We start from the raw sequence: 19,013 nt of genomic DNA, 5'->3' as shown, positions 1-19,013 counted from the left end.
TTTAGTTATATATAATATATATCCACACTCATACCACGGTTCACAAACTTGAAGATATTTAACAACAACACCAGAGCTTTGATTGGTTCACCAACCAGAAACCCCGCCCCCCTATACATTCATTCTTTCATTATTTGCAGATATACTAATGATCTATTTATTACAGACGTGAATAATTTACAATAAAATAACAATTTTCAATCTTCAGTTTATACTACAATAATTGTACCCTGCTCTTTCTGAGACAGTCTCATCTTCGCTGTGATAACAGAAAGGGCATCAGATTCATCTGGAAAACTTTCACGTCGGTTAGGGGTGCTGCTCTTGGCAAAACATCTCGTCCAATAATCCGAGGGTCTAATTGATGCTTCAGAGCTTAATCACAGACAATGACGTCCACATTTGAGCCCCAGAGTTTTCTTAAAAGGTTCTTTTTTGCTTAAACACGGACGTAAACATAGAAACCAGGACTACAACTTCAGTACCAGCACACACACAGAGGAGAAAAACTGCATATTTAAGACATACAAACTCACAGAGACTGCCTTCAAAAACTCATTTTGGGAACCCTCACATAAACCATTTAGAGAACAATGAACACAGGACTATTGGACTATATAACGGTTTGACAGTGTTATCCTTTGATTAAGTCAGAACATATTTAACCAAACGAATACAAAATGGTATAGACATTTGATTTTATAGCTTCATATGGTAAATTCATGATTTTTTACTGAACCGGTTTGTCACAATATGACTGTTGTATGCCAACCTTTTGAAATATAATGTATTTTTACGTATTTGAGACTCTGCAAATGCCATTTTGTTAAAATCACTTATTTAGGTTACTCTCCAACTTCAAAATGAAATAGTGAAAGATGATGTTGTGTTATGATGACAAGTTATGTTCAGTTTTTATCAGGGGTTCTGTAGCATCATTTACCCAGCAGCTTTTTCAGATCACTGTATAATCTGAATTTAACTGTCCAGCTCCAAAGAAGGTTTACGGGGAAAAAGTGCCCCGAAAATATTGCCACAGCAAACATTTTCAATTCTCTTCCCCGCCATAATCTCCTGCTACATTCCTTCCTCAAGCTCATGTTTGTGTCAAAATTCACAACGGGGTGATTTAGTGCAAAAAACTCCTTGTGTTTGAAAAGTACAGTACAAGAATGAGTCCACGTCTGTACAGTTGTGAGAGGCATCAAGTGTGCAGGACGACATGAAAAACTCAAGTTAATAGCAACATGAAAGCGAGAAAAATAGAGATTAAAAAAGAAGAGATACTTAGAGCTTAAACAAACGTTAAAACAACCAGAAAAGAACAAAGAGAGAGCCTACGGTGATCATTCCAAAACTTTCTTGTCCAGCACTTCTTTGCCATTGGTCCGCGAGTAAGGTTCAAAAGCGGAGGAGCTCAGATAACGTGCAGAAAGTTCCTGCAAGTTCCCAGCGAGGGACCCGGCCATGCCCAGTGGGGTGGAGGAGATGCGCGACGCGACCGACCCCAACAGAGAGGGCATTGGAAAGCTGAACAGCCCATGGGCAGACGGAGATCCCTGCAGCCCCGAGACTGTCCCTGAGCTGGTCACGGTTGGCAGCGGGGGGCTCCCGCCGGCTGTGCCTGAGCTGGCCGCGCTGCTGCTACTGCTGCTGGAGGAACCTCCATTAGCGGTGATGCCCAAGGATGGCCCGCGCAGTGCAGAGCCCAGCGAGGAGCTCCCGCAGTGGGGCAGCAACCCTGGCAGGCCTGGGGGTGTGAGGAGCCGGCCCTGCTCCAGGAGACGCAGGACACTGCAGGTGGCGGCTGTCTCGGAAACCACGGAGCGCAGCTCTGAGTCTTTACCCTGATCCTTTTTCTGTTTGGTACGGCGATTCTGGAACCACACTTTCACCTGCCGAAGAAGAGAGAGATGATTAAATAAAACAGAGCAAATTATATTGTGAATGCACTGTTTGCAATGTGTCACTTGTCAAACTAAATCAAATTTTAAAAACATTAATTATTAAAATTTATTAATAAAAAAAAATCATATCATCAAAAATGGGAGAAGTGGGAAAAAAGTTAATGCTTGGAAATCACCAAAAATGTGGAGGGGGCTAAAATCTATTTCGCTAAACAAACACCAGAAAATATTTTTTCATGAGCCATAGAGAGTGAAAAGATCAATACTGTTTAGGTTCACATCAATGTGCTGTTTTTAATTTAGATTTTCAAAAGAAGAGGACTAGCAGTTCCCTGATTATCCAATAGAACAAAATGATATATATACTTATGTATATTTTTTACAGAGTAACAGAAGCCTACTTCAGATTTATTTTAGAAGTAATGATCAATAATGGCTTTGAAAGAATATGAACGAAGAACGAGTAAAATCAGAGAAAGTGTCACACAGTTTAACTGTCGCGATTATGTCTAAAATGCATTGCTGTTAAAATTACAGTAATTCTATTTTAACATGCTCAAGTCACAAATATCAGTTTCAGAATACATTTGTATTATGTTTAGGAAAGAATATTCAGCTCTATTTAACACATCAATACATGCTAGTTTTGTTTTTTTCTTTCAGAGTTATAATGGAATGCTAGTTTTTGCCGATGTGTCAAAATCAGTTTATATTTGTCTATTCAGGTGTCCCTGGATCAAGGAAAAACATTTATTTAATTGCCATTCCTGCATATCTTCATATCCGCAAAACACATTCTGTTATCAAAAAAAGGAATGATTCTCCCACTGAACAATCCGTGTCGTCAAACAAATTGTTGATTTCACGAATCCGTCATTAAGGGGCACTTCAGCCTCCTCATCAGGCAGCCAAGAAGAGACACGGGAAGGTTTAATGTAATCAAGGCATGGATTTGAACTGCACTGCACCATGGGGCATTAGAGAGGACATTAGTGAAGCGAACTCTATTGTCCTCTCTGTGGTAGCAGCACTGATCTGTCTCAGGGCTTTAACTGTTGTAATTTCACCCCACAGAAGAGCAGAAGAATTTTAAAGTCGTTAGCGGGGAGAAGATGCGATAGAATGTGACATAGTTCAAATGTGCAATAGAATTAGAATCATTGAGACGGCGTGTCGGGTTTGCAGGTGTTCGGGAAGTTTAATTAGGGCAACCCAAATCAATAATGATAATCTATAGAGACAGTTTGAATACATGAAGATTGAAAAAGATTAAACATATGGAAAGCCACAAACTCCAGTTCAAATTTTTAAATCTTTTTTACATTTAAAATGAATTTATATTTGTGCAAGTTTATGTGTCAGAGGCAAACCTAAGAACAGGTTTTCTTAAAAAAAACACTAGTTCCAAAATTAGCCGTACTACTGTAATCAAACATATGGCAGAGGTTCCCTACACTGCAGATTATCCAGGGAGACATGTACAGTGAGAGAGAGAGATAGAAAGTGCATGAGAGAGAGCGAGAGCATGTACAGTTCAGTCATGTAATCTCAAACTCGTGACCTCTTCCTGACCCCTCTGCAAAGCATGTGCCACAAATGCATCGCTTGGCTTATTTTTTAAAAGCAGGCCTTTGCACCACTAGCAAAGTGTCACAAGGCACAAAAAGGGAATCATCCGGAAATATGTTTATAAGATCACTGACGTGCCCTGAAGACATGATGAAAATGCAACATGAAATATAGATCAAAATTTATCTCACAATTTCAATTTGTATACATCTATGAAAGTCAAAAGTGCATACATAAATTAAATAAGGACGACATATGTAATCTATTCATGTGATTGTCCAGATATATTTGTATTTCTTAGTTTGGTAGTCTCTATTGTGAATTGTGTGCAACTGAAAAACTGAATCGGTGTATTAATTTGTGGATTTGTGCGTACCTGAGTTTCAGACAGGTTAAGCTGTCGGGCTAGTTCAGTTCTTTCTCGTCCCACAACATACTGGCACCGTTGAAACTCCATCTCCAGTCTGTATAGCTGCTCTGCTGTGAAAGAGGTTCTAGTGCGTTTTGGGCGATCAAGATCCAAACCCTTCGGCAGAATAATTTCTCGAATCGAACCTTTGGCATCTGAATGTGAAGGAAAAAAATGTCAGCAAGTATGTTAGAATGATCACACCTGCGAATACCATCATTATTAATATCTACAATTAGCATAAATCAGTTTATAAAAAATAAAGATGTTGAAAGTGGAGCCTGTTGTTTTGAAAAATATTGGATAGCCTACATAGTATACAGGATCATGCATTTATTTTTCATTTTTTTAAATGCATTAATTCACATCTCTGTTTACAAAGGAAATACATTTTTATCAGCCTTGGAGGGTGTTAAAATGTCCTTCATAAATATATTTATTATCGTTTAAAAATGTAAAAATGATAATGGATAAAAAATAAAGTGTATTGTTCAAAATATATGGTAAAATTAACGCTAAACACAATTTAAATATATTAATTAAATAGCATAAATGTCCAAAAAACATTTTTTTTCAATTTAATTCAAATAGTTTTACTAATGTACTTCTAATACCATCACAGAACAGATTGATTTACTAAAAACATCCAATTAATAATGTGTAAAGTGTAATGTGTAAATAAATAAATAAGATATTTTAAAGCATAAACACAAAACATGTAAGCTAGTGAGTTCGATTTAATATAAATTAAAGTAAAATGCTTTTTTACTTTATTTGCCATGTGTGAAGCACAAGCTCTATTTAGCAAAAAAAATACAAGACGTTAAGCAAGGTCTAAAAATGTTTTGTGGCAACTTCAGTTACTTTTTTCACGAAATATCGGTCTACTTTAATATTTAAATCCAGATACTGAATAATTGTATTGGCAGTTGAAAACTAATTAAAGAAATCCAAACACACAATAATTCCATAAGGTTAATTTCCTCATATTTCAACAGGCCTCTGAGTTTGACCTAGATTTAGCTTCACAACCTAAATAAATTAATGGAGCTGATTGCTCTCCAGAATTTCACAATCAGCTGACACAAGCAGGAGGGGCTCCACAACTATGCTAGTAATTTATTGTTTAGTTTTTTAAAGCCAACTGGTGGCAAAGAAATTATAAAAATGTTAAGAACACATGCAATGAAAAAAGTAAGATAAAAAAATGCTGCAAAAGAATATATTTTTGGGATAAATAAATGCTTCTTAATTTAGACAGCTTAGTAAAAAATAAATTGCTACATTTTTTAAAAGATGAAAAAAAAGAATCTTAAGCAGGACATGCAGAGATTTTAAAATTCTGAAAAGTATAACAAAAGTAATCAGTTAAGTACAAAAGTATTATTATTTAGGTTTTTTTCTTTCATAAAAATAAAGACCTCATTCCTTAAATTTATAAAACATATAAAACATTGTAAAACATTATTATAAGAGTCATACTTTATACAGACATATTCCAAATATAGAAACTATTTTTTACTTTAATGTTAATGTTTGTAATACATTGTAATACAATTTACAAATATTTGCAACAAAGAGAGAGCAAAGAAATTGGGTCAGACAGCTATTAAATGCAATAACAGTAAAAAAATAACAAACAGAGCTTCTTTCTTCAATAAAGAACTCACTCTTGTCTGCACTTTTTATTCAGTGTATATGCATTTCTCTCTTGTACACCTGTGCCCAATCTATACACACACGCTCACAAATGAATCAAAAAGTGATCCAAACAAACTGGTACAAAACACAAAATAATGTTCCTGCACAAGCGTTTCTTGTTTTTGGCTGAAGAAAGCTATAGGCCAGTGTTTTTAAACTTACCTCGAACTAAAATCCTCCGACAGTAATCAGGATCCCCCGAGCTTGTTCGGCTCTTTTCGCAGTTTTCCACCTGTCCGGATGGGGAGAAGGACTCCTGCTGGTCTTTCAGGAACGTTTTGGAAATGTTCCCCTGGGAATCTTTTCCCTCTTTCCCCTCTTTTAGTCCATTCTTCAGCAGCATTCCGGACTCCGATTCTTGACTGTAGCGAACTTCCATAGTATCTTATCCTCTCCCAAGATTTCTCCTCTTTTTATCCTCGTCAGGCAAAAATGAGTGAAGATAGCTTTATGTAATAGTGTATGGCACACTGCTTATTCTGAGTAATTCAGGTTTAGTCTTTCTGTAAAACAGCAGCTTTGAGTCAAAGTCAGATAGCTAATGTGCCGTCCGCACTTGCCCGGTCCACTGATCTGCCCTATTATCTCTGTGCAGACTCACTTGTCCAATGATCATAGACTTCTCACCCAAATTCAACAGCAATTTAACAACTCCTCTCCTTGTAACATTTACATCAGGCTGATCTCCGGGTAATCAGAGCTGTGGACGGACGCATGCTCGCCGCTTCAATTGATTACGGTAATTTCGCTGCCTCCACATTTGCGTAACCTCATGAATACTCTAAACTGTTTGGGAAATACGCGCTTGTCCTGATAGAGGGGTCCACAGACTCCTACCCCCTCTTCACCCTCGTTCATGCAGGATCAAGGTAGATGATTCGTCTTGAATCGACAAAGAGCCACGGCAGTCAACGGTCCCAATGGCGAAACACAAGGACCACCAGAAAAGTTCCACTTCATTCCTTGACGTCCTGGTGCGGCGCAGCCATTCCCCTTCCCTTTGGGCCGTAGATATTGGGTCAGTCTGAGGCTGGCGAACTTTCCGCACAGTTTGATGAATCTCCCCAGCAGATAACGGGCCGATACCACTCGCTGCACCCTCTGCACATCGGAGCTAATACAAGCACAGTGCAAAAAAGAGAGAGAGAAAGATTGGTGAAGTGCTGAGAGAGAGAGAATGAGACACAGTGAGGGAGGCGGAGAGACCTGGGATACGACGAAAATGGAATCCACTTCGGTAACGAACGCAGATTCACAAAAGCAAGGCTTCGTCAAGCATACACAGTGTGTAACAACCACCCCGAGTCACCTAGTAGCCATAATAAAAACAGAAACCCACTGGTCCACGCATGATCGTTCAAACCATCTTGTTGTGCAACTACTCTTAACTTAAAATAAGCCTATTAAAAGACAAAAACTTGACCCACAAAACCTGCCCGAGATCCCAAGACTAACAACCCAAACCGACCCCTTCTTCCTCCCCTCGCCCACTTCTTCCACACCACTACACACCCACCCACTCAGCCTCTCGCCTATTTTCATTGTCAACGCAACAATATCTGGGGGAACAGCAGTGGTCTGTAATCCAATAAGACCATTGATTAGGCTACAATGATTCAATTCAAGCCAATGGTTGTGAGCAAGGAACAGGCTTGGGCCCTTCTTGTCACCTTGCAGGGCCAGGGGCCCTCTTCATGCTGAACTCCCCCCCCCCCACGGCTGAAGCCATTCACTCCTTTATGGGAAACAGAGTGCAAAAGGAGTGAAAGATGGCAATTATCTAATTGGACTATTAACAAACAATTCTGTGAGTGTGTCTGGTAGCGAGCAGAAGAGGACGGGGGGGCTGGACTAACTTCATTTAGCGAGTGTGTGGGGCAGCCCGTTGGAGAGAAGGAAAGGTTGTTTAAAGAAAAGATAAGAGGGAGGGATTGTTTAAAGAAAAGGTAAGAGGAGGGTTCCAAATGGGGCTTCTGGGGCAGCGGGGCGATTCTGCGACGAGCTTGGGAAAGAGAGGGTGGTGGGACACGCACCAGCTGTGGACCTAACCATCACATGCTGACAAAAGAGTTTGGATGAAGGTGTCTTAAATAAAGACTCGATATTATACAAACACAATGCACTATACATTACAGCGGTATTTTCTGAAATTTGTTGTTGTAAAGTTATCTAGTGTTTGGCACCTTTAGCAAAAATGGTTGTTAAATGGTTTTCCAGGTGTCTGACAAGCTTTTCTGAGAAAATAGAACTACTTACAGTTGCCTCTGCATATTAAGCTGGAAAAGTCAGAAGTATTTTAACAACAAATATATTGTGCACTTTGTTACACGTTTGTTTGTTCCCATATTGCAAGTGATTTTAATCCATGTAAAATGGTAGCATAGCCAGCAGCCATGACCAGCACTAAGTTTGTGCACTTCAGAGTGCTGGAAGATTGTCTTTTCAGCAAGGTTACTGTCCCAATCAAATATGTCTCAGGAAATGTTTGACCCTACAGTTTATTGGTACTCACTAGGGGTGTCACAATATGCCAGTATTGTCAATAACCGTGATATTAAAAACCATGATGAACGGTATTGTGTTAATTCTACACATACGATATTGTAAATAATTCAGCACCTCCATTTCAATAGTTACAAACTCTCTCTCTAATCCTTACACTCACATTTTTGTGTATAAGGATTTAGTAATAAACTAAATGTATGAATTTGACTGATAGCATTATTTATTAGTTAAAAAAAAACATTGACATAGATATTGTGATATTATTGTTACCGGGAATTCTTTTGGCCAAGATAACCGTGAAGTGAAAATCTGTTTTCCTGACAGCCCTACTTTTGTATGTCAGTAAAGACGGTTTCATCGGACGCACACGCTAGCCGAATGTAACTTCCGGTCTGTGTTTGGTTAAAATTCCTTTCTATGAATACTTTATTGTACATTAATTGTATTCAATTAAAACCTGTCAACAGTTATTGATTCTTTGCGGATGTCTACCGGAAGTTAAGTTTGGGCCACATAACGTTTGTTTGTTGTTGCCGCTGAAACCATCTATGAAGCAACAATCTACTCTGTAGTTCCACTCAAGTCATGTGAGTTAAATCAAGGATGTATTGTCTAAAATCTCATTTAATTCAAGTCTAAGCCTCATTATTAAACAGATCATTTCAATGTAAAAATTCTGACTGGATGAGCTGGATTTACGTTTTTTATAATATGGCGATAAAGGCTTGTGACTGCAAATTCTTTTTTGCACATTTATTTGGTTTTTAAAGAATTATAAAACAAATATCTGCTTTGCATTACGAGGGTGCCTAAAAACACCTTTTGCAATTTGTGTTGTCTGGCAAATTAATGTCCTTCTGTAATTTTTTTGTGTTTTCATCCGAAGCGTTTTATGTTTCTCTTTTATTTACGTATATTCCTGTGCAAGAGTATCCAGATATTCCCTAATTAAGTACCTGCTGTCAAACATTGAAGATCCCAGAACAATATCAGTGCCATTTCCTCTTCCTCTCTGTTTGGCATCTATTGTGTCAACGCTGGTGCGAATCCCATCAGATAGTAAGCAAAGCCCAGAGCGTCAGAATGGCAAAACTCACACACCTCATTTATTTAGAGACAACAAAACACTTCAACGGCAAAAGAGATGAAGAACAAATAGGAGATGGGCGGAAACACACAGACAGAGACAAAAAGACAGGTGGTGAAACATCAATATATAAATAAGAAACAAGAAATTACATGACAATACCTGAAGATTGAAAGACACATTTTGTGCAGTTCCTTTTACTCTGGGTGTTGATGTGTTCCCCACAGTTTGGGTTACACAGCTTTCAGGACAGCACAATTTCATGAACCACGTATGGATTTGAGAAAATGAAAATAGATTTACTTAAACAAGATGGCAAAAGTCAGGAGTATGATCACTAGTTTGTTTCAAATATGAAATGCTGCTGCCTCTGTGGGTCTTTTGAATGTCATTGCAACTCGCAGACCCCCATAATTCAACATTCATGAAACAGAAGATCAACCTTAAGAACACATACTGTACACCAGACACGTTTTTGTATTGCTGTTTTTATAAAAAATGATTACACATTATAGAACAAAGATCTAGTTGCACTAGGATCAGGATTGTACAACTTGTAAAACACAAAACAAATGAAACAGAAGACTGGTCAGCTGTACTTTTAACACAAAGAGTGTAACCTGCTGTTTGTGCAACTTAAAAATATTCCATCTAGGAAAATGTATAACATATTGAATGGCTGAATCATACTATATTAATATAATATGGTGGCACATTGAGTGGACTCAAGGAAGCAAGGACTCAAGGACGCAAGCAAGCAAGCAATGTATAATGTATTGAGTGGCTGAATCATACTATGTTAATATAATATGGTGACATATTGATTGGACGCAAGGACTCAAGGACGCAAGGACTCAAGGACGCAAGGACTCAAGCAAGCAAGCAAGCAAGCAAGCAAGCAAGCAAGCAAGAAAGAAAGAAAGAAAGAAAGAAAGAAAGAAAGAAAGAAAGAAAGAAAGAAAGAAAGAAAGAAAGAAAGTAGTGCTAAGCAGGCTCTCTTCTGTATCGCTAGCACCTTTATTCCGCTAATGTTTCTGGCACCCCTTTCAGCCATGTACAATATATTAAATGCTTGGGAAATGACTACAGCCAAATCTGGGCATGGACGCAAGGACTCAAGGACTCAAGGGCTCAAGGACGCAAAGACTCAAGGACGCAAGCAAGAAAGAAAGAAAGAAAGAAAGAAAGAAAGAAAGAAAGAAAGAAAGTAGCGCTAAGCAGACTCTCTTCTGTATCGCTAGCACCTTTATTCCGCTAATGTTTCTGGCACCCCTTTCTGCCGTCTACAATATATCAAATGCTTGGGGAATGACTACAGCCAAATCTGGGCATGGACGCAAGGACCCAAGAAAGAAAGAAAGGACTCAAGGACTCATGGACTCACGGACTCAAGGACGCAAGCAAGCAAGAAAGAAAGGACTCAAGGAAGCAAGGACGCAAGCAAGAAAGAAAGAAAGGACTCAAGGACGCAAGCAAGAAAGAAAGGACTCAAGGACGCAAGGACTCAAGGACGCATGGACTCAAGGACGCATGGACTCATGGACGCATGGACTCAAGGACCCAAGAAAGAAAGAAAGGACTCAAGGATGCAAGGACTCAAGGACGCAAGGACTCAAGGACTGATGGACTCACGGACGCATGGACTCAAGGACGCAAGCAAGAAAGAAAGAAAGAAAGAAAGAAAGGACTCAAGGATGCAAGCAAGAAAGAAAGGACTCAAGGACGCAAGGACTCAAGGATGCAAGGAAGCAAGGATGCAAGGACTCAAGGACGCAAGGACTCAAGGGCGCAAAGACTCAAGGACGCAAGCAAGAAAGAAAGAAAGAAAGAAAGAAAGAAAGAAAGAAAGAAAGTAGCGCTAAGCAGGCTCTCTTCTGTATCGCTAGCACCTTTATTCCGCTAATGTTTCTGGCACCCCTTTCTGCTGTCTACAATATATCAAATGCTTGGGGAATGACTACAGCCAAATCTGGGCATGGACGCAAGGACTCAAGGACGCAAGAAAGAAAGAAAAAAAGAAAGTAGCACTAAGCAGGCTCTCTTCTGTATCGCTAGCACCTTTATTCCGCTAATGTTTCTGGGCAAAATTCCACTTCAAATCTGGGCATGGACGCAAGGACTCAAGGACGCAAGCAAGAAAGAAAGCAAGAAAGTAGCGCTAAGCAGGCTCTCTTCTGTATCGCTAAGAACCTTTATTCCGCTAATGTTTCTGGCACCCCTTTCTGCCATCTACAATATATCAAATGCTTGGGGAATGACTACAGCCAAATCTGGGCATGGACGCAAGGACTCAAGGACGCAAGGATTCAAGGACGCAACCAAGAAAGAAAGAAAGAAAGAAAGGACGCAAGGACTCAAGGACGCAAGAACTCAAGGACGCAAGCAAGCAAGAAAGAAAGGACGCAAGAAAGAAAGAAATAAAGAAAGGACGCAAGGACGAAAGAAAGAAAGGACTCAAGGTCGCAAGCAAGAAAGAAAGAAAGAAGGAAAGAAAGAAAGGACTCAAGGACGCAAGCAAGAAAGAAAGAAAGAATGCAAGGACTCAAGGACGCAAGCAAGAAAAAAAGAAAGGACGCAAGTAAGAAAGAAAGAAAGAAAGAAAGAAAGAAAGAAAGAAAGAAAGAAAGAAAGAAAGAAAGAAAGGACGCAAGGACTCAAGGATGCAAGGACTCCAATGCTCTCCACACACCCCCAGCAAACACCAGCGTGTCTGTACTCGGCTAATACACCCATTACCAGACAAAGTCTGTTTTGGCTGCAAGAGAAAGAGAGAGGGGGGAGAGACTTGAGTCCTATCTTGCTCCTAATAGCTTATTAGTAGCGCTAAGCAGGCTCTCTTCTGTATCGCTAGCACCTTTATTCCGCTAATGTTTCTGGCACCCTTTTCTGCCGTCTACAATATATCAAATGCTTGGGGAATGACTACAGCCAAATCTGAGCACAATTTGAAAACACTATGAAAGACAGGTGACAATTAGAGGGGTTATTCTAAAAAGGTTTATTCTCATACGTCAGGCAGTTTGTGTGATTTCTCTTGCACAAAGGTGGATTGTTGTGCATTGGAGAAATGAAACAGGCAGCTGCTTCTATCTAGTTGAAGTATCGCAAAGTTCAAGAGCTTGGGGCCCCAAAATGACACGTGAAAGCAAACATGGCTCCCACTTGTGCTCAACACCAAGAGAAGCGTCCAAAGAATCTGTGCAATAATAATGGTCACGTGACAGGTCGTGGTTATTATTCAGATATGATGTTATTGTAAGATTGATGAGCCAATATTTACTTATTACTATCTATCTATCTATCTATCTATCTATCTATCTATCTATCTATCTATCTATCTATCTATCTATCTATCTATACTGTATATACAGTATATAAATTTCAACAAAATAAAATGTTTTTGTTCATGGATGATTTTTGACCTGAATACTGTAGGTGCTCAACAAATATGGATAAATTATGCATGAGCAAACTTTTGACTGGTTGTGTACATGCTGAAAAGGTATTTTTGTAAATCTCAAAACATGCTATAGCTGTTTAAATCTTACTGAAACATTCAAGGTGGGCAACAGTGTTTATGTATATTCCAATGACAAAATATTTTGTCTGTGACATTCAGGCCCGTAACATCTTCACAGTTTCACATGCAATGACACAGACAGCAGGTTCTGTCTTTTTGACGTTTTAGACACATAACTGGCTGCTTTCAAACGGAAATGATTTTCAGACAATTGTTCTGGAGGGCATGTGGTCAATGTTTCCACTCCTTCTCTTCTATCTTCTTAGATCAATACTATGGCTCAGCTTCTCTTCTGCCAGTGACCATCTTTATATAGGCCTACATAATAGACAACTTAATACCAGAAAGAATAAAAACATTTTGCCAAAGTGTGTGTGTGTGAAACTAAATTGTCTCCAAAAGGCCTCTAAAATGGCATAGTTAACAGCATTGCAATAAATAACATATGTCAAACATAACCCCATTGTCCTGTACTGTACGGTTTGAAGCTCTTTTCTAAATGTAGAAATGAAATGTTTCCTGTGTAACTATTTTCCTGTGTAAAATGTCAGATTAAATCATCTACACTAAAATTCTCCCATCCCCTTCCATTGTCCCACTTTAGCTTGCTTTCGGAAATTTCAGACAACTAAACTAAGCTAAAAAAACATCACACTGTCAAAAGCATTTCTTGATTTTAAAGCAAATCGATAAAAGTGGGATTACATACCGCATAGTAAACACATATTTCAGCAGAACGTGTTTTTAAGCAAGCGATAGGCGTTACTTATCCTCAACTAAAAACGGTGAAGAGGGAAATGCTGGTTGACAAAGATACGGATGACGAGATTAAACATTAGTCCTATTTTGATCACATTTTAAGAGGTAGACGCGTCCTTTTCATTGTCCAACTGTTTAGCCACTGACGCCACCTTGTGGTAACAACAATAGGTGTTGCATTTATTCGTCATTCAGTAGGTTTTTATGGTAGGCCATATAAAAACACGCTCTGGTCGATCCTAGGCACTAAACATTTTTAAGGTAACTATAAACTTGGTGGACACTTATACGCCACAACACAAAACCCATTTAATAAAATCCATAATAGGCCTACATCTGCAATGTAGTTTCTCCCATGACACTTTCTGGACCATGATGTCAGAACTGTTAAAGCGACACTATTAAAGAGTGAAAGGATGAAAATGGTAAGAGAACGATGATTGACGTAAATTATTTTAAAAAAAACAGATTAAACTAATTAAAACAATACAAACAAAGCTCATTTTAAATTCACCATATATTCGCACAATTGCAATATTGCGATAAAATGAAAAAAAAATTATCTTTTCCAATATTTTGACGAGGACATGGACATTTTTGTATACAATAGCAGGAACACCAAAGCAACAGTTCATCAAACATTTACATTTTTGGACCAGCAGATGTCCTCAGCGTGCGGTTTTTCCGAGCACTTTGAAAAACTGAATCGAATCAGTTGGTTTGATTAATAATTAATAATTTTGATTAAATAATAACAAATAATAATAATTAACTTTGTCTAATTACATCAGCAAAAACATATAAAACAACAACATAAAAAACTAATGTTTGGGCATTTTTAGTTGACGTAAGCCTAGAATTCCTCATTAATTTTAACTCATTACCTTGAGGTATTTATTTTATATAAATGAAATATTTAAGAAGTGGGCGTGTCTTGACGTGGCAAAATTGAACTTTATGCAAATGATGAGCGACTTTCGGGAACGACTACCATGAGTGGAGCTCATGTCCGCCTCCTCTTAGTTTACATTTACATTTAGTCATTTAGCAGACGCTTTTGTCCAAAGCGACTTACAGAGAGTTCAGGGAGCAATAAGCGAGTGTTTGTTTATAGCTGTTTTTAGGACAACCAAAGGTAGGTTGTCTTTTATTACGTTATATATACGTATGAAGTATGAAGTCATTGCCTGATTGAGCAGCGAGGCAACAAGTGAACTGACTTTCAGATGCAGCCTCTGTCTGTCTTTGTCTAGCTCACCAGCATATCCAGGTATCTGTTGTTTGTCATTTTGACCATCAGATCTTTGGAAAGCTCTTCATCCAGGGAGTGGTTATTAATGTGATGGCAACTGAAAAGCGAAGACCTTCCCATTATGCACAGCTTCAATTGATATAGTTAAAGGGGAACTCCGCCAAAAAATGAAAATACTGCCATGAGTTAATTACTCACACTCAAGTCAGATTGTTACACACCTGTATAAATTTATTTGTTCTACTAAACACAAAGGAAGATATTTGGAAGAGTGTCAGTAACCAAACAGATTTCATCCCCCATTTACTGCCACAGTAAGGAAATTAATACTATGGGAGTCGATGGGGGATGAGATCTGTTTGGTTACTGACATTCTTCCTAATTATCTTCATTTGGTTTAGCAGAACAAAGACATTTATATAGGTTTGGATATATTTATTTAGTTGGTGAACTATCCCTTTAAGTAAGGCTTTTATAATATTACAATTATTAAAACTGAAATTGGCTGTGTAGCTAGCTACTAATAAAATTATTAAAAATAGGACAACCTACTTTTAGGTTACTCTTAAAAATATCTTTTATCATGTCATGTTAACAAAAACACTTTAGAAACACACTTTAGGAATTTTGGGGAATTCATTTTAATCCCCAAAATACAGAGACCACCGTGTTCATCAGTCTTTGTATTTAATGGCCAGAGGCAACATTAATGGGAGAGAAGCTTCCAGATCCGACTTTGAAATATGTATTAGATCTTTACCATCACAGAAAGTCCTCTTTTTAAATGAACCCACACCCACTATCACTACACAAACAATTTGATTAAACTAAAATTTACCACCACAGATTTTTTTAACAGTGCTAAATTAGTAACTGCATGCATTAGCTAACTCGCACTTAATGCATGAAAAAATGAAACTTCGGATGAACAAAAAAATGTATGGCTGGGGCAATACGCCCTTTTCACATGACGTCACGCATCTTCCGTTCTGCAGCGAAGCAGTGTATCATTACTTCCGCTAGCACTCCAGTTCATAAGGTGGCGGTAATGCACCTATAAGCTGATTTGCCAACCGCCAGTAAAACTCAAGAAGAAGAAGTTACTTCCGCTAGCGCCTCAGAATGGAGTTTACCAAGTGGCTTGCACATCTGCCACAAATACGTCTAGATGATGTACAACGTCTTGCAGACAAATTTTCACTAATGACAAGATCAAAGCTAGAGAAAGGATACAAATTCTTCGTTGAACAGTACCTGTTTGATTATGAAGGTAAGTGTTTTGTTTTCTTTTTGTGTTAGCGAAGGTGCTAGGATAAGTACTTGAATATGTGTTCTGTCAGTTTTTTTTCTCACTGTTGTTAAATTCCAGCGCGACGGCAAAACGGAAGTTCTTCTTCTTCTTCTTCTTCTTGTTTGTTGCAAGACGGATGTTATGATACACTGCTTTGCAAAAAGGCGGAAGTTAAGTGACGTCATTGTGAAAAGGGTGTATTGTGGGGACATTTCCACGCCACTAAACATGACGCAGCACAAAACTATACTGGATTGGTAGCTTCACCTGTCAGTCATATTGTCTTTTGGGCGGGCCTTGACCAATAAAAGCGGCCAAAGTTACCAGACCCAAGACTAAGTTTTACTGGTCAGCTTGCTGACTATTCTGCAATATTGGTGAAATACGTGCTATTTTCGCTGTGTATAAGACATACAGTATGCTTCAAATGGTTATTCATTTATATAAATATGTACTAATTTAACGACAAGGCAAGGAAATGAAGCTGTTGCAGAAAAACTAATAAATCATATCTGTCACAGCAGAAATCCTTCTCCCATCCGCACACATTACACATTGATTGTGTAAGGCCCGCCCATCTCGGGAACTCGCGTATCAAAATTATTTCCCAACTTCCCAGTGGGAAACGTGACATCAGAGGGCGTTCATGTAATTTTTTTACCTTTTTTACCTCAGAAACTCATATTTCCGATAATTCCGAGAGCAAGACAGACATAAAACAGCATAAAGCTAATCTGGTTTCTTCCTAGAAACATCTTGTCATCATCGTGGCTCTAACTCTGTTTTGTTTTCAAAAATCTCTCTGTGATATTTATTGTTTTATATGGAAATGATACCTGTTGTATGATGTCTATATTTTCAGAATACAAGTGAAGTCGTACACATATGTGGGCACAAGCACATATACTGTATGGCACTGGCAACATAATTATAACAATGCACGTTGACTAGTTTGGTCTGTATATAAGGGATGTGAAAGTTTTGGCAAAAGGTAATTGACCGTAGGACCATCATTCAAGCAAAATGTGTTTATGTAAATTACATTGCTGCACAATTAAGCGCGATTTTAACTTCTGCGTAGGACCTACGCAGTAACCTATGGCGTAGCCTACGTACGTAGACGCCGTCGTGAACATTTATGGTTCTGCGTTGAGAGTATGCGTCGTACTGCAATTACACCGCCGAAACGCTAGTTGGCTCTTTGTGTTTTCACGGGTTTGCTCTTCTTCGCCGATGTTTTGTGTGTATGCTAGTGTATGTAAACGACAATGGAAGCTGATCGCATCTTAATGGAGTTGGAGCTGATCGAAACAGAAAAATGTGTAATCCGTTATATTATTAACCTTACTTTCATGTTAGAAGTTAAACAGATGTTATATTAAACTTAAGTCTTGTCCACATTTTGGATTTTAATGTGTGTTCATTTAGATATTGTTGAAAAAAAGTATACTTTTCAAAGGGGTGTACTCATTTACGCAGAGCACTGTATATACATAGATGTCAAAACTGTGTATTGAAATGATACCCTGATAGAATATCATATTTTGTCATGGACAACTCACCCTATTAATTGTGTAGTTAAAAATGAAACGAAATGCAACCAAGATCTGGAAGTGTCACAATTTTGTTCTTTATTTGCAAGAGTCAAAGAACAGAATATGTAAAAGTGCAAACTATGTATAGATGAGTATACAATGCAATATTAACACAAATATAAAACTTTCAAAAAACTAGTAACAATAAAAGGTAAAACAAAAAATAAATCCATAAAGCCAATAAAGTGCAAAAGATCGTGCACAGTGTTTATAAAGTGCGCAGTTCTTCATGTCTTTTGCTGACACTCTTCCAAACCGACGTTAGAGGAAATCTCTCTCCAAGAATTCGCCGCCATCTGACAGTCTTTATAGTCCGCCGAAGATGAGTCATACAGATGCGTGCATTTCCGAACCTCTTCAATCAGACGCTCAGTACTTGGTCGATGCTCGCCATGTTGTTCTTTTGTGGACTCTGAACTTGCCGGAAGAAGACGCCAGAAATGCGTAGAAGGAAGTACGATGCTGCCAAACCGACCAATCACAGCGCTTGCGGTCCGAGTAGGGTCCACGTTGAGTTGACGCGTTGTTACATTTTTGGAGAGGTGCGCGTCAGGCTACAGCGTAGGGTACGCGGCTCTGCGTAGGCTACGCCGTAGGTTGCAGAGTAGGTCCTAAGCAGAACCATAAATTGGCCTTTAGGCTTGTGGAGGCATGCAAAGTTAAGAAGTTAAGATAAAACATGCGGGCATCATCTCACTCACAATTTACGCTTTCTTAAATTAAGGCTGCAGACATGCACATAGAAAAAGTCAATTATAATAGACATAAAAACAGAATAATTAGGTTGCAGTATTACAGCATGTTGTAGTAGCTTACTTTCAGGGCATGTCATTGATTCCATTTCCAGGTAATGTGTGCATTACAGCAAAGACAAAGAATAGCTCAAATGCCCCGCAAGTTGTTTTGGATTAAAGAGTCTGCCAAATGTGTAAAGATGAAACAACATGCAACTGGAATGTAAAAAGAGCAATATATCCTGGGGTTCCGGACTTTTGTCATCACTCTTGGCACTCATTTTTGTCCAATCAGAATGGAAGGCTGGCTAATCTGATTTATAAATACAACAGCTTCACAGATGACATTTTTCTGAAGCTGGACCACAGTTTGTCATTGTCTTTATCTATTGACCTTGGTGAGTATTCTCTGAAACCATAGGCAAATATAGCCAAGAACTTCTAAAACTGAAAAATAAAACAAGATTTTCTAATACTGAAAAAATAAAACAAAGGTACTTTTGGTAATTGATTAGATTTTACTTTTAGAGCAACCTATAATTGGAATGTTGTTTAAATGTTCATGCGTTGGTGGTCAAGATGTGTTTCCTAGAAAGTTGGTTTATTTCGTCTAGTTTTGTTAGCACATTTTAAAATTTATTTGGCATGCATGTATAAGTTTGTATTTAGTTGACAGACTATGGC

At 38.4% G+C, this 19,013-nt stretch overlaps 1 protein-coding gene across 3 annotated transcripts; it reads right to left on the bottom strand.

Annotated features, from left to right (window-relative positions):
- vax1 (ventral anterior homeobox 1) lies at positions 1-13,469 on the bottom strand. Of its 3 annotated transcripts, none has more exons than XM_057344158.1 (4): positions 13,408-13,469; positions 5,749-6,700; positions 3,853-4,040; positions 1-1,895 (listed from the first exon to the last, which is right to left on the bottom strand). In XM_057344158.1, exons 2-4 carry the CDS (start codon positions 5,963-5,965, stop codon positions 1,347-1,349), a joined length of 954 nt encoding a protein of 317 aa, XP_057200141.1. In that variant the 5' UTR covers positions 5,966-6,700; positions 13,408-13,469; the 3' UTR covers positions 1-1,346. The 3 variants fall into 3 exon arrangements, with proteins under 3 accessions (XP_057200141.1, XP_057200140.1, XP_057200139.1); XM_057344157.1 differs by lacking the exon at positions 13,408-13,469 and adding an exon at positions 6,793-6,918; XM_057344156.1 differs by lacking the exon at positions 13,408-13,469 and having other exon boundaries at positions 5,749-6,918.
- Between the last annotated feature and the right edge of the window lie 5,544 nt (positions 13,470-19,013).

The sequence above is a fragment of the Triplophysa rosa genome, linkage group LG10 (assembly GCF_024868665.1).
Source record: "Triplophysa rosa linkage group LG10, Trosa_1v2, whole genome shotgun sequence".
NCBI classification, from domain to species: domain Eukaryota; kingdom Metazoa; phylum Chordata; class Actinopteri; order Cypriniformes; family Nemacheilidae; genus Triplophysa; species Triplophysa rosa.
The sequence above is the reverse complement of the archived record's forward strand: the minus strand, read 5'-3'. Positions and strand labels throughout refer to the sequence as shown.